The 13,085-nt window shown below is 47.8% G+C and overlaps 1 protein-coding gene across 1 annotated transcript; it reads left to right on the top strand.

The window, feature by feature from the left end:
- The first annotated feature begins 1,654 nt into the window (after nt 1-1,654).
- On the top strand, nt 1,655-11,299 carry LOC121089283 (retinoic acid-induced protein 3-like). Its single transcript, XM_040596414.1, has 4 exons — nt 1,655-4,223; nt 6,744-7,714; nt 8,681-8,733; nt 9,424-11,299. Exons 2-4 carry the CDS (start codon nt 6,790-6,792, stop codon nt 9,514-9,516), a joined length of 1,071 nt encoding a protein of 356 aa, XP_040452348.1. The 5' UTR covers nt 1,655-4,223; nt 6,744-6,789; the 3' UTR covers nt 9,517-11,299.
- The last annotated feature ends 1,786 nt before the right edge of the window (nt 11,300-13,085 follow it).

The raw sequence follows: 13,085 nt of genomic DNA, 5'->3' as shown, positions 1-13,085 counted from the left end.
CAGGACAGGGTGGAGGCTGCTATAATGTTAGTTCAGTATGACTGTGATAAGTGCTGGCAGGGGGAATTTTTTCAGAGAACAAGGCTGTTCTTGTGTTGTCAATGTACTGCACAGGTAGCTAAGCAGAAGGAATGACACAAGTATACTCACAACACAGCCAATATCAGTGACCAAAAATAAACATGTTATTTAGACACATTCCAGAGCGCCAAGCACTACGTCTCCCCAGGCATCTACTTGCTTTATTACTCAGCTTAATAAAAGATACTAACTCAGCCACTGAACCTCCCAGACATGCTGTCTCCCCCAGACCTGGCTGAGCTGAGAGGGGCTGCAGCACCCCACCCTTTGCTGGTGGCTCAGCCCTGTGACACTGAAGCCAGTGGAGCAGGGCTGGTCCAGGGCATCATGCACAGTACTGGTCATTGGCACCCTGCAGGAGGGAGCATGGCCAGGCAATGCCAGCAGCGAGAAGGGAAAAGGAGTGGAGCCAACACAGCGGGAGAGCCCAGCCCTTCTTTTCCACCTTGTCCTGCTGCTGGAGGACTGGAAGGGGAGGTGTAGGTGGCTGCTGCCCAAAGGGGTCAGTCCCTGCTGCCATCCCTGCCTCTTCTTGTCAGCTGTAGCAACTGCTCCTTCCCATTCACCAGCAGCCAGCTTGCTTGTCTAGGGCTGCAGTATGGCCAGAGCAAGCTGTTTTGCTACCAACAGCCTCCCACCCAAAGGAACTTCCAACGTCACCAGCATTTTGCTGCTGGAATGTGTTGAAATTATTTTGGAGACATGCTATGCAATTCAGCTGACAAGTGTAAAGATCTGTATTTGAATTCATTATTTTGTCTCTCTTCACCTCTGTTGGACAGAAACAAATACTTAGGTGTGATTTGGTTTGTTGTGAAGCAGGTCAACTGAAAATCCCCTGGAAGTGCCTCTTTCTTTCTACCAACTATAGTGGGAATCTGGATGACTGTGTCTGATGAAGTCTGCTCTGTAGACATGTAGGGGTCAATTTAATTGCCCTCAGATTGGTGCCTAGGACCATTTGAGATCCCCTGGTTATTCAGTGTGAGCTGATGATCCAAAAGTGTAGTTTCACACAGCTCTTGTATCCTGTATACCATCCCTGTGGCAGTGACTGAGTTACAGGTGACCAAGCTACAGTACCTTCAATGAACTATTTGTCTATGCTGATGCACCAGAATGAAGTCCATATGGTGGCTGTCCTGCTTTCAGCTGGGATAGCGTTAATTTCTTTCTTAGTAGCTGGTGTAGTGCTGCGTTTTGGATTTGGTGTGAGAACAATGTTGATAACATACTCATGTTTTCAGTTGTTCCTAAAGTAATGTTTATGCTAAGTCAAGGACTTTTCAGCTTCTTAGGCCCTGCCAGTGAGAGGGCTGGAGGGGCACAAGAAATTGGGAGGGGGCACAGCCAGAACAGCTATTCAATAGAACGTCATGCTTGGTATATAAACCGGGGTGAGTTGGCCAAAGCCGGCCAATTGCTGCTCGGTGACTGGCTGGGCATCGGTCAGCAGGTGGTGAGCAGCTGCATTGTGCATTGCTCCTTTTGTTTTTCTCCCTTCCCTTTGTATTTTGTTCCTCTTCCCTTCTCCCTCCTTTTTCATTACAATTATTGTTGTTGTTATATTTCAATTATTAAATTGTTCTTATCTCAGCCCTTGAGTTTTACCTTTTTCCTGATTCTACTCCCCCTGCCTCTGATGGGTGAGGAGAGTGAGCAAGTGGCTGCATGGTACTTAGTTGCCAGTTGGGGTTAAACCACAACAGGTGGACATCTACATCTGGGTACCTATATATAAGCTCTGCATCTCAGCTCTGAAATAGCCAGTGGAGATTCGGTACTCAATACATTTGCTCTTACAAAGGTGATTTGAGATGCTTAAAGGTATCCAAAACATCTGCACAGGACTGCCAGATCTGATACAGGAGATACAGGAGACCTGTGTGCTCCTGGAGCAGTTCCTGGAAGCTGAGCGGGATACCCTATGACACTTCAAATGACACTATATGCTTATGTGCAAGCAACTAAGGTGAGGCTGCAGACAATCCAGCCAACCACACCTGGGAGCATTTCAGAATACATAGAAATAGGCACCTGCATCCAATCAGCTGGGCCAGTCCATCTGACTTTTGGGCTGTTTAGAAGCTGAGACATCCAGCTCACATTTAGGTAATAATTGCCAGACATCTAAATTTAGATGCCTCTATCTGCAAGTTGCATCCCATCCCTAAAGCAAGGTGACAATCATCTCACCTTTGTGGTGTGAACGTTGTGCCGTTTGTACTCGCCCATGTAGATCAGTGATGCTTCTCCACCCTCTTCGGCATAGCCTGAGGGCTACGGGCACCTTTCTCAGGCTACCTACCAGGACTCAGCAGCACTTGGGCTCCTAAGTCACTTGGGATTTTTTTCTTTAAACATAGACCCATTTATCAGCTTTTTGAAAGTACAGGGTGTGTTTGGTGACTAACTGTCAAGGATTTTTCAGGCATTCTGGAAAATGGTGTTATTCTTTCCTTTCTTTTTACCCCTGATAAAATTTGGCACGCTGTTTTCCATTAGTTTTTTTGTGTCTGTGTAAATGCAGTGAAGTTGTTGACAGTCCCTAATGTGCTTTGACAAGATGCAAATAGGCTGGCAGTGACCAATGGCCTTTGAAAGCTTCTTGGGATATCTTCCTAGACAGGTTGGGTCCACTGTGCTGGTGCTGAATTCCTCTCCATCACTCCTTCTTTCCTCCTCCCATTTTTCACATCTGCTTCCTTCTTGGCTGGCTCACTAAGCTTGAGACCTACTTTAAAGTTAAGATTAATTTCATGTAAAGAAACCTGGCATGTGCTTTCCTAAGAAACCTCAGGTTTTTACACTGAAATGAAATTAGGGAGGATGTGAGGAACTGTCCTAGGGCTCCGCATGGCCCACCCTACAGTGCCTGCCCTGAGCAGTGCCTTTCACTCGATAAGCCACTCATCCCTTCAGTCGCCCATGTGCTTCTAGGGGGTGCACAAGAGAAGACTCTTGTATGTGTTTTGTAGCAATCTCCACATGCGACATTCAGAAGGGATCAGCACCCAGAAATAAGCCATGGGCCCTAAAACAAACAAACCAATGAAATTAACATGCAGATGAGACAACCATGGGCAGTCAGATCTCAGCACAGGCATGTACAGCTGCGTCTCTGGTTTTGGGAAGGAGCACAACCTCCGAGGGGTGGGAGGGACTTCCAGGTTTAGGGGCTGTGTGTAGGGACCAAGTGCTTGGTGTGGATAGGCCCTGATGTCAATTCCTTAATCAGAATAATAAAATACACCCAGTGATTAATATTTAAATAACTGATGAAGTCACGAGCACGCTGGAGATATGCGCGGCTTTGGATGGAATTGTGGCAATAGGTGTGTCAGGCCAGAGGCACAATGTAGAGCAAGGGGGTATTTGTCATTGCCTTAATTCATTAACTGGGCCAGCAATTTGGACAAAGTGACTCAGTGCTTGGGAGCAGACAGAACTGCGCCTTCGGAGAGCAGGGCTGGACCGAGCAAGACACCAGGAAAGGCAAACTGCCCTTTTCAGGAAAGGAGCCGGTGGGAGCCCAGGTGGCAGGGGTGAGCGGAGCAGCCGTGTCCCCGCACAGCTCGCAGCAAGAGCCCCGAGGAAACCGCCCCTAGAGCTGAGCTCGCAGCCGCTCTCCCTCCAAGCGCTGTGGGTCTGTTGGCATCCCACAACCTCGTCTTCCACCTTGCAAGCAGTTATCTGGCAAGAAAGCATGCAAAGAGACAAAAGGCTTGGAGCAGGGAGGGGACGCCCTGCTATTCACAGCCACAGTCCCCACCCACGGGTGCCAGCAGAGAGGGGAGCATTTATCAGGCGCTTGGCTGAGCAGCGTTCAACCCCGTCTGCGCCCGCCGCAGGGGTGAGCGCCCCGCTGACGTCAGGACGCCTTACTTCATCTCCTGGCACTGGGGCCGGATTTTCATAGCCGTGTCCCGTAGGAGAGGAGAGGCGAGGCGGTGGAACTGGAATAGGCGTGCTCAGCCACACCTCCCCAGCCCTCCAGCTGTTAAAGCTCCCGAGGAGGCCACGGGGGCTGCTGCTCGGCCGGCCGGGTTGCAGGAGCGGAGGTGACCGTCACTGCTGCGCTCAGAACTTGCCTCTTCTAGCTGGAGCCTCCCTGCTGCCTTCACCGGGCAGGACCCAGACAGGTAATTCAAGTCAACGTCCTACAGGACCCAGGGCGGACCTGCCTTCTGTGGCTGGGGTGGGATGGTGGGCAGCACCATGGCTTGGGGGGTGGGGTGGAGCAGGGCATGGGGTGCCATTTGCAAACAGAGAATGCCTCCCACCCTTGAGTCTAACATGGGATTGCCAGCTGGAGCTGGGGAAGCTATGGCAGGCTTTCCTTGGAAACAGTTTGAAATTTGTGACTGGCTGCGTGTATTTTACGCACAAGTATCAAAGAAAAAGCAGGCTCCAGCTGGAGGGAGAAGACTCGGCACTAAACCAGTAACTGATACAGGGTGAGCTGTGAAGTTAACCATAGTACAGTGTCCCTTGTGCAAACTGCAGAGCCCCTTGGAAATCCCAAATACTTCTGTAGGTGCTGGATGAGCAAACTCAGCTTCTGGGGGGTAAGACTCACCCCAGGACACAGGGCAGAGACTCTTCATGCCTTGTAGGACATCTACCCTGGAAAAAAAGAGAAGGGAGTAAAAATGGGCACAAGTGGTCCAGCTCTCCAAGGCAGTGAGGTGCTTCCATCCTATTTGTTCCAAGGGCCATGGCGGATGACTGTGGAAAGTACCACTTGAAGTAAGCACCAGTCAGAACCCAAAGCTATGGGTGTGCTCTGTGCTGCCCTGGGGTCTCACATTGGCATTCTGGGCTCTCTTCCCACCCTGACAGCGAACATCATTCTGTATCTGCCAGACTTGTGAATAGATAAGCTAATCTGATCAACAGTAAATGTCTGTGGATAAAATTGTAGCATTTGCTCTCCAGAGTTTCAGGAAGCATTATTTATTACTTACAGATAACTCTCAGCTACTTGTGCAAGAGATCATAAGTCTCCCAAATCTTGTGAACAATGATTTGTGAAAATTCCTGCATGTGTTATTCACTAATTCCGTTCGCTCCATGGAGAGTCCAGAGTCCCTGCATATTTGAATAATCTGCATTTTATTGTAGCCAGCTTTTTGAAGAGCTGCACATCTACTTTTACACAGTGAGGTTAAAAGCTGGAAAAGTATTCCACTATTTGTAAGCAGGTCACATTGAGGCATATGTGGGGCTGAGAGTGAGTCAGTAATATTTTCCCCCTTCATCCCCTGATTAGGTCAACTGCCATTTAAGAAGACTCAACCTATACTCCCTAAAATCTCTTGGAAGGGTTTTAGAACCCACCTCATAACTGCAGTATGTTGTTCTGGAGGGGGAAAATAAAGGCAAATGGCATGGTGAGCACTAAAGACTAAATTTGGCAAGGTTAACTTTTTTCTTTATATATCTGAAAAGAAATCCCTTGGTGGGTTACCATTAAGGCCAGATTCTCCTATGTTTCATGCTGATACTGTATTTAAACTCCCATTTTGGTAGGTTTCAGAGATACGAGCCTCACTGAGCAACTTGATACCTAGAAAGCAGTACCTGGCCCCTGGGATCTAAACTCACTGAGTAACTGCATAAACGGTCCATGAAGTGCCCAGCATCCTTGTACAGTGGTTTCTACACATGCTTCAGGCTCCCAAGAAAGTTGGCAACTTAATTCCCCGCAGTGATGGGCAGAGCTCACCTAAACAGCCTGCCTTATCCCCTGGTGAGACAGGCTTAAACCAGGCTTACTCAGCCAGCACTGAACTCCATGTGATAATACAGCAGGAATGCATTGGGTGCATTAGAGACCTTATCCATCCTTGACTCATGGACTCCTCAAGCGGTAACTTGGTGGTTACTTCTCGTGCAATGAACAGCATTAGCTCTGACATGTCAAGCTTCCAGCCAGTGCCAGGTGGCATCTTGGGGAGGGGACTGAGGTCTTTGAGATAGTTCATCATATTGCTGCACTGCCGTGAATAAGGAGTAATATGAGTTTAGGGCTCATGGTTGGTGGCCTGCATTTGCTATTTAATTTGGAGTGAGAACAGCTATGCTGGAAGCATCCAGGTTATTTATCTGCAGGGTAAAAGGCAGTTAAAATTCCCCTTCATTCATACCTGTAAACCAAAGCCAAGAGTGTTTCACAGAAAGTAAAAAGGGAAAAGAAACAGAGTAACGAGTTTCCTGTTCTGCATTGCTCATCTCTAAACCTCACTGGGGTTGTTTGAACTTGTCAAAAGAGTGTAAACTGTATTATGACTAACAGCTGCTCTTGTATCACAAAAGTGACAAGGCGGCTTAGTCTCTATGCTGCAGGGCACCAAGCTAACACCTGCAAAAGTGCCTCACCTTCTCCCTGCTCCCCATGCTCCTAGAGCGTTGCACAACCCCAGGCACTGTGCAGAGGACATACAAGGTGAATTGCCTCCTGTTAAGGGGCTTGGCTTAGCCTTGATTGAGAGCTGATGCCAAACAAGGGGGTGGTTCTGCTCCCACAGCCCCGTGTCCTTAGCACTGTGGCGAGCTTGGCCAGTGAGGTGGAGATGGAGGTCTCTCCTGCCTCTCCTTCCCCACTGCTGGCAGCACCTAGGTGGTTGATATAACAGCCTGTGTCTTTTCTTCTTCTACAGCTTTGGGGAAACGTTTCACAGGGAGGTTGTTCAAGAAGGCAAGAGGATGGCAACACCACCTCCCCGAGGCTGCAGCAGCATCAGTCATGACTATTACCTGCTCTGTGACATGGAGAAGGCCTGGGGGATTGTCCTGGAGTCACTGGCTACAGCTGGTGTCCTCATCACCATTTTTCTCATCTGCTCACTCTTCTTTCTCACCTGTAAAGTCCAAGACAACAGCAAGCGGCATATGATCGCCATCTATTTCTTCTTTCTCTCAGGCACGCTTGGCATTTTTGGTCTCACTTTTGCTTTCATCATTAAACTCAATGACAGGACTCGCCCCACTCGCTTCTTCCTATTTGGAGTCATCTTTGCTCTCTGCTTCTCATGCCTCCTCACCCATGCCTGCAACCTCAACAAACTAGTGAGAGGAAGAAAGCCCTTCTCCTGGCATGTGTTGCTGCTCCTCATTGTTTCCTTTGCCATGGTACAAGTTGTGATCAGCATTGAGTACTTAGTCACCATGCTAGTAAACCAGAAAGACAAATTTCTGAATATGTCTCTGCAGGAGACCAACAAAGATTTTGTCATGCTTTTGATCTATGTGCTCTTCTTGATGGCTCTGACCTTCTTGGTTTCCATGTTCACGTTCTGTGGGCCATACAAAAGCTGGAAGAGGCACGGGGCACACATCTTTGTCACTGTCCTGTTCTCCATTGCCATTTGGGTAGTGTGGATCACTATGCTTACAAAAGGCAACATGGTTTTAAACAGACATGACTGGGATGATCCTGTTGTGGCCATTGCTCTGGTGTCCAATGGATGGATCTTCCTGATAATGTATATTGTCCCTGAAATTTGTTTCCTTACTGCGCCTCTGAAGCTGGCGGACTACCCTCCAGAAAATGATTTCTGCCAACCCAAGTTCATAAAGCAGACAACTGGAGTGGACAACCGTGCCTATACACAAGATGAAATTGTGCAAGGTATGATAAAGTGAACAACTCCACTGTCCCCCGGCCCCAAGCACACATGCACCACTCATGAGCTAAAAGGGATAGGAGGGCAGCAAGAAAAGATTTGAACATGGTGGATGATTTAGAGGTAGGAAAAAGTTTCAGACTGATGCCATTTCAGAAATGCTAGTTAAGATTAATCCCCAGACAAGAGGGAATAAAGCAAGAACCAATGCAAAAGCCAAAGATATGTAGGAGGAGTGAGTGACTTACTGCATGTCAGGGCTGAGACGTAACTCCTTATGATTCTGTTATGTCTGGGAAGTCTGTGTAAAAATTCAGGAGTTTTTTTATTTGTCTCTTAGCAATGTTCCAGCTTTTCAGAGCTCTCCAGCTTATACCTTGGAGATTATTTATTCCAGTTCTGACTTGGTTCCCATTATCCATTTAAAAATGAACCCGTCATCCAAAAATGAGGCAAGGAATTCTTACTTTTCTGTATGTGTCGCATGCCTACTTGGGCAAAAAAAGTTTTTATCAATTGAAACTTCCCACATCTATGGGTAGGAGATGTGGAGCTGCTACCGTGATCACATTTGTTCCCTGGAATCAGACCTCCAAGTTTGTAAAAGAGTAGATGAGAAAGGCTGTGCTGTCTCAGGGAACACTGCAGAGTGTGTCTTGTGCATGCAAGTGGGAGGGATTTGGCTGGTGGTGATGACAGTAATTGTGAGGCAACAAGAGATGTCTAAACTCCAAGGCCACCTATGCCCTGTTATTTACAATACCATTAATTCCTGCTTTCATAAGGAAATATTTAACAAATCACCCACCTGTGGATTCTAACCCGTTCCTGCCTGCATATTGCATAGTTTGTTCAGTCTAAAAGGAGCTGCTAATGTAGCCACAGACCCTTTGAGTCTTCCTTGATGTATTTCCAAAATACCGTATAACACTAACTCACTAACTTTCCCCACCTCTTGTCTTGTGACTCAGGAGACACAGAAGACCTCAGCTACTCCCCATACTCTTCTCACTTTCAGATGAAGGTAAGTTCACACTCCCCTTCACCTTTTTCACTACATGTAGTCAAATGTTCAGGTGCTGAGGGGAAGGGAAGGAGAAGGGGCAAAGACAGATGGACCAGAGCAGGCAGGTGCTTTGCATGGAGCTGGGCAATACCATGACGTGTTCCTGGAGGTGCCTGTGGCTGGGGGGAGGGAACTGTGACATGTCCAGGGACATGGGATGGCAAAAGGGGCCCAAGGCAAAAGCTGAGGTTGTGGTTTTCAATACTTCTGGATTTTACATCACATAAGAAGTCCTTTCTTTGGACACAGTTACTGCAGCAGCCTCTTCCCTTTCCTCAGGGGATTGTGCTCCTTTCCCTGTCCCATGCTCTGAATGTATTCCCACCAGCAGTCACTGGAAGTTGCAGTGCAGATCCAAAGTGAGCAGTCTCCATGCTTCCATGTCCATTCACCAGTCCTCCTTCAGACCACAGCCTAGCTAGGTCTAGTAGGTCACATCATGACACTGCATGTCCTCTGGTGACATGTCTCAATTACTAGTTTGCTGTGCCAGGATTCTCTTCCACAGCTCCATTGATCACACTGTCAGGAAACCTTCAGCTTTGTGATTCTCCCTCTCTCTCTCTCTTTTTTTTTTTTTTTTTAAAGCCCTATCCTATTAATTCTCTCTAGTTTTGAAAGGTAAAGACTTTTGTGCTTTCTTTTCAGACCGTTGAACCCCAAAAGGATTTCTCCATCCCTCGGCCCAAGGCCCGGACAAGCCCGTACCAGGACTACACCGGTGGGAAAGGCCCCATGTAGCAGCTCCGCAGCGAGCAAAGAGACCAAGTGCCCGTCAGCAGCGGCACAGGCCACACGGTGACAAGTCCTGCAGAAGAGACAGAGCCAACGCCCACTGACAAAAGAGGAGAGAGGTCCTCTTTTCCCCACACAGGCACCCTTGTAGGCCACACTCACTCCTCAAACACAGCTTTCAGAAACCACTCTGGCCATCCTGTCTCTGCTCACTGTTTCTCCATGGAATGGAGCTCATCTTTTCTGACAGAGGAACATGTTGGGAAGAGCCTGGCCTGGCCTATTTTTAGCAGGAATGCTGTAGGGCTGGAGCAGCAGGAAGATCATCAGCCACGTCTGTGACCAGCTCTGCCCCAGCCAGGACTTGCTTTGATCAGCTCAGGGGGATGCCTGCACCCTGTGTCTGACAGGAGGAGAGTCAGGAGTGGAAGCATTAGCCCTACACATCCCTACTACTGCCCACCTGTGAGCACATCTCAGGTACTACCAAGGACACTTTTATCTATCCACCATTATTTTTGTGCCCACTCCCAGCCCCACCTGGCTCTCCTCCAAGAGATCAGTGGAGAAGAGACAAAGAGAGAGAGACACTATTGGTTTTTATTTCTTCATGTTGACTTCCGACCCCCTTCCTCATCACCTAGACACCACGGTGGAGAGGGAGAAGAAAATTTAAAGACATAAAAACATCTACAGCTATTTACTTGACACATTTTCTGATTGCACTCTATCTCCTAGCTCTGACTCCTCACCACGCGCCCCAGCTGAGCTCCCCAGGGTGCCTGGCCAGCACCGAAAACCCTCCCCTCCCCACCCTTGACACCCCAGGCTGTGGATCCCTGCAGACAAAACCTCTTCCATGCAGCTGTTTGCAATACCCTGGTGGGATTTAATCCTGTGCACCTTGGAGCTCTGCTTCCTCCCCACCGTGTCTGTGGCATTAACACAAACATTTCCCAAGCAGCCAGGTTATGGAGGGCGGACACCCTTCTTCCCAGGAGTAAGCGATCATGAGCACATGTGTGTGTGTGTGTGCGTGCATGTGTGCTGTGTGGACTGCACCCTGGCCATGAGCAGTGAGTCTGCAGAGTTGAATCATTCTGTAGCCTGCTTTGTATTTGGTAAATAGCTTTCCATGGTATTTCATCTGTAAATGAATAGGGCTCTCCAAGTGGGCATGTATGGTACACTGGTATCTAACACAGCTATATATTTATTTAGTACTTTGTATGTGGAATATTTAATTAATCAAAATACAAACAGCCTGACTACAAGAGAATGGTGTTCTTCCTCGGGAATATGACTCCTCTAATAGCTGGTGGGGTGATGGCAATAGCTCTCCATGGCTTGTAGTGGGCCATTTGGGAGATTGCAGCTGGGGGGGGGTGGGAAATGGCAAAGAGGTGCTGGCTTCTTCAAAGCCATCACTATGGACCAGAGATCAGCTGCTTGAAAGTGCAGAAGAGGGTTAGTATCTTCTCTGTGCTACTTTTCTTGAATAAAGAAAGCTGATTCAACATTAGAAGCGCTTAAGAAGTGAAGAAATATAAAACCAAGCCACAGCAAGCAAATGCAGGAGGAAAGATGTGATCTCTTCATCACTGCATGTGTCTGTGCCTGCTGTGTTTATATTCCTGTATTTATTCAGTTATGTCTTGCTGGGCGCTTGCATAATCAAGAAAAGAAAAGGACCTTGTAGGTATTTAATTCAGCTTGTAAAAATATGCCTTTCTGATGTTGTGAACACATGTAATATTTTTATTTGAAAGTAGAAACAATATCAAAGCAAAATAATTATGATGATGATGATGATGATGATGACAATATTTAAAATCTCCTGATGGTAGGAGGCTTTACTTTCCCCTTTTAGAGGCTTCCTTTCCCATGAGTTTTTACATGGTACATCATGCCACATATCTATATGCTCCTGGCAAGTAAACCCCCTTCCTCAGGCACAGTGCTGTCTACAATATGCGAGGCTGCGCCTTTTCCACTCCACCTACCAGCACTGAAAGGCAATGCAGGGACATTTGCGTCTTCTGTATCCCTTGGCATGAGAAAGAGCCCTCCTAGGCATTGGTTTGAAATGCATCGCAGGACACAGGACTAGAAAAATGCCGCCTTCTAGTAAATTTGAGGTGGAAATGATGCTTACCTTCCCCTCCTCCTCTCCTGTCCTCCTACACAGCTCCAAACCTGTAACATAGAGGATGAGAGAGAAAACTCATGGATACTAATGTAAAATTGGGGAGCAGATTGGGAAGGGGTTATGTGAAGCCATGATGCAAGCTGCTGACTTGCAGACTGAAGGTAGGAGAGATGTGTTCCAAACAATACCAGACTTTAAAGAAATTAGGTTTTCAAGCTGATGTGGTGCCATTAATGGCTTAAATGTAGCTAGAGTACGTCCCAGGAGGAGCCAGAAATGTGTTACAACAGTCAGTTCCCCTGCTTCAGTGGATTCTGGTAGAGCAAAGGGACAGGTTAACAGGAGAAATAAGAGCAAAGGGTGCTCTTACTGTATGTGTTTTCCACACCCCAGACACTTATCAGCTCCTTCACTGACTGCCACAGACCAGAAAGTGCCTCCCAAATGCACCTTGGCCCCAGAGAGAGCAGAACTAGGAGGGATGAGGGACACCATATGCACTCCCATTCATTCAGAGCATGGTGTTTTTCTTGATTACTTGGTTGTTATTGTGCACGCTGCTTGGCGGAGAGTGAAAATCTCCTTCTATGGATTTACAGTGCCTTTTAGAGTAATTTTTTTAAACCTCTGTAATGACACAAGTACTAATCTGCCCAGAGTTATTTTGCACTTGTTCAATATTAAGGCAGCTTTGGGTGAGGGCTGATTTAAATGTCAAATTAAATACAAATTTCTGTGGAACTTGGTGCTGGTGGGGAAGGGGTGGTGCCACTCCGCAAATACCTCACACCTCAGAAGAAGCTTTTGGGAAAGCAGCAGTTTCCTCTTTCCTTAAAACTGAGTTAAAACCAAACCAGTTGGCTACTTAGTCACACACACACATGTCCCAGGGAAATCTTAAACTGGTGGGGCCAGATAGGCTAGACTTGAAAGGAACAGGTGAATAGAGGAGGCAGGAAGGTTGCCTGATCCTTGTGCTGGTTTTTCTTAAAAGCTGCCCACTGGAAGACCAGTAAACCCAGTAAGGCTCATCCCTACCATCTCTCGTGCAGAGCTCCCTTAGTGGTGGGGGCTGCAGGTACACTGCCTTCAGGGCCCTTTGGTTTCTGGTCCCTCCTCTGCCTGTTCAAGGAGACCACAGTGCCAGAAATGTACACACTGGAGAAGGGTTGGCACGGAGCACACCTGGATTATGAAAACAGCCAGTTTTATTAGGAGGCAGGATAAAATCAGCTGAACTTCAGGTCAGGGATGTCATGGCAAAGAAGGGCAGAGGCACCACTTGGACCCAGGACCTTCAGGGTCACCATCCTGTGGGCTTGCCAGGGCTGCAGGGCTCCATGCGGTCGGCCAGGGGTGGGCACAGAGGGTGTGGTAAACCCTTGGGGCAAAGACTCAGGCCAGTGGTGTCAGGGCCTGGGAAGGG

This window comes from Falco naumanni, chromosome 5 (genome assembly GCF_017639655.2).
Source record: "Falco naumanni isolate bFalNau1 chromosome 5, bFalNau1.pat, whole genome shotgun sequence".
Classification (NCBI taxonomy): domain Eukaryota; kingdom Metazoa; phylum Chordata; class Aves; order Falconiformes; family Falconidae; genus Falco; species Falco naumanni.
The sequence above is the reverse complement of the archived record's forward strand: the minus strand, read 5'-3'. Positions and strand labels throughout refer to the sequence as shown.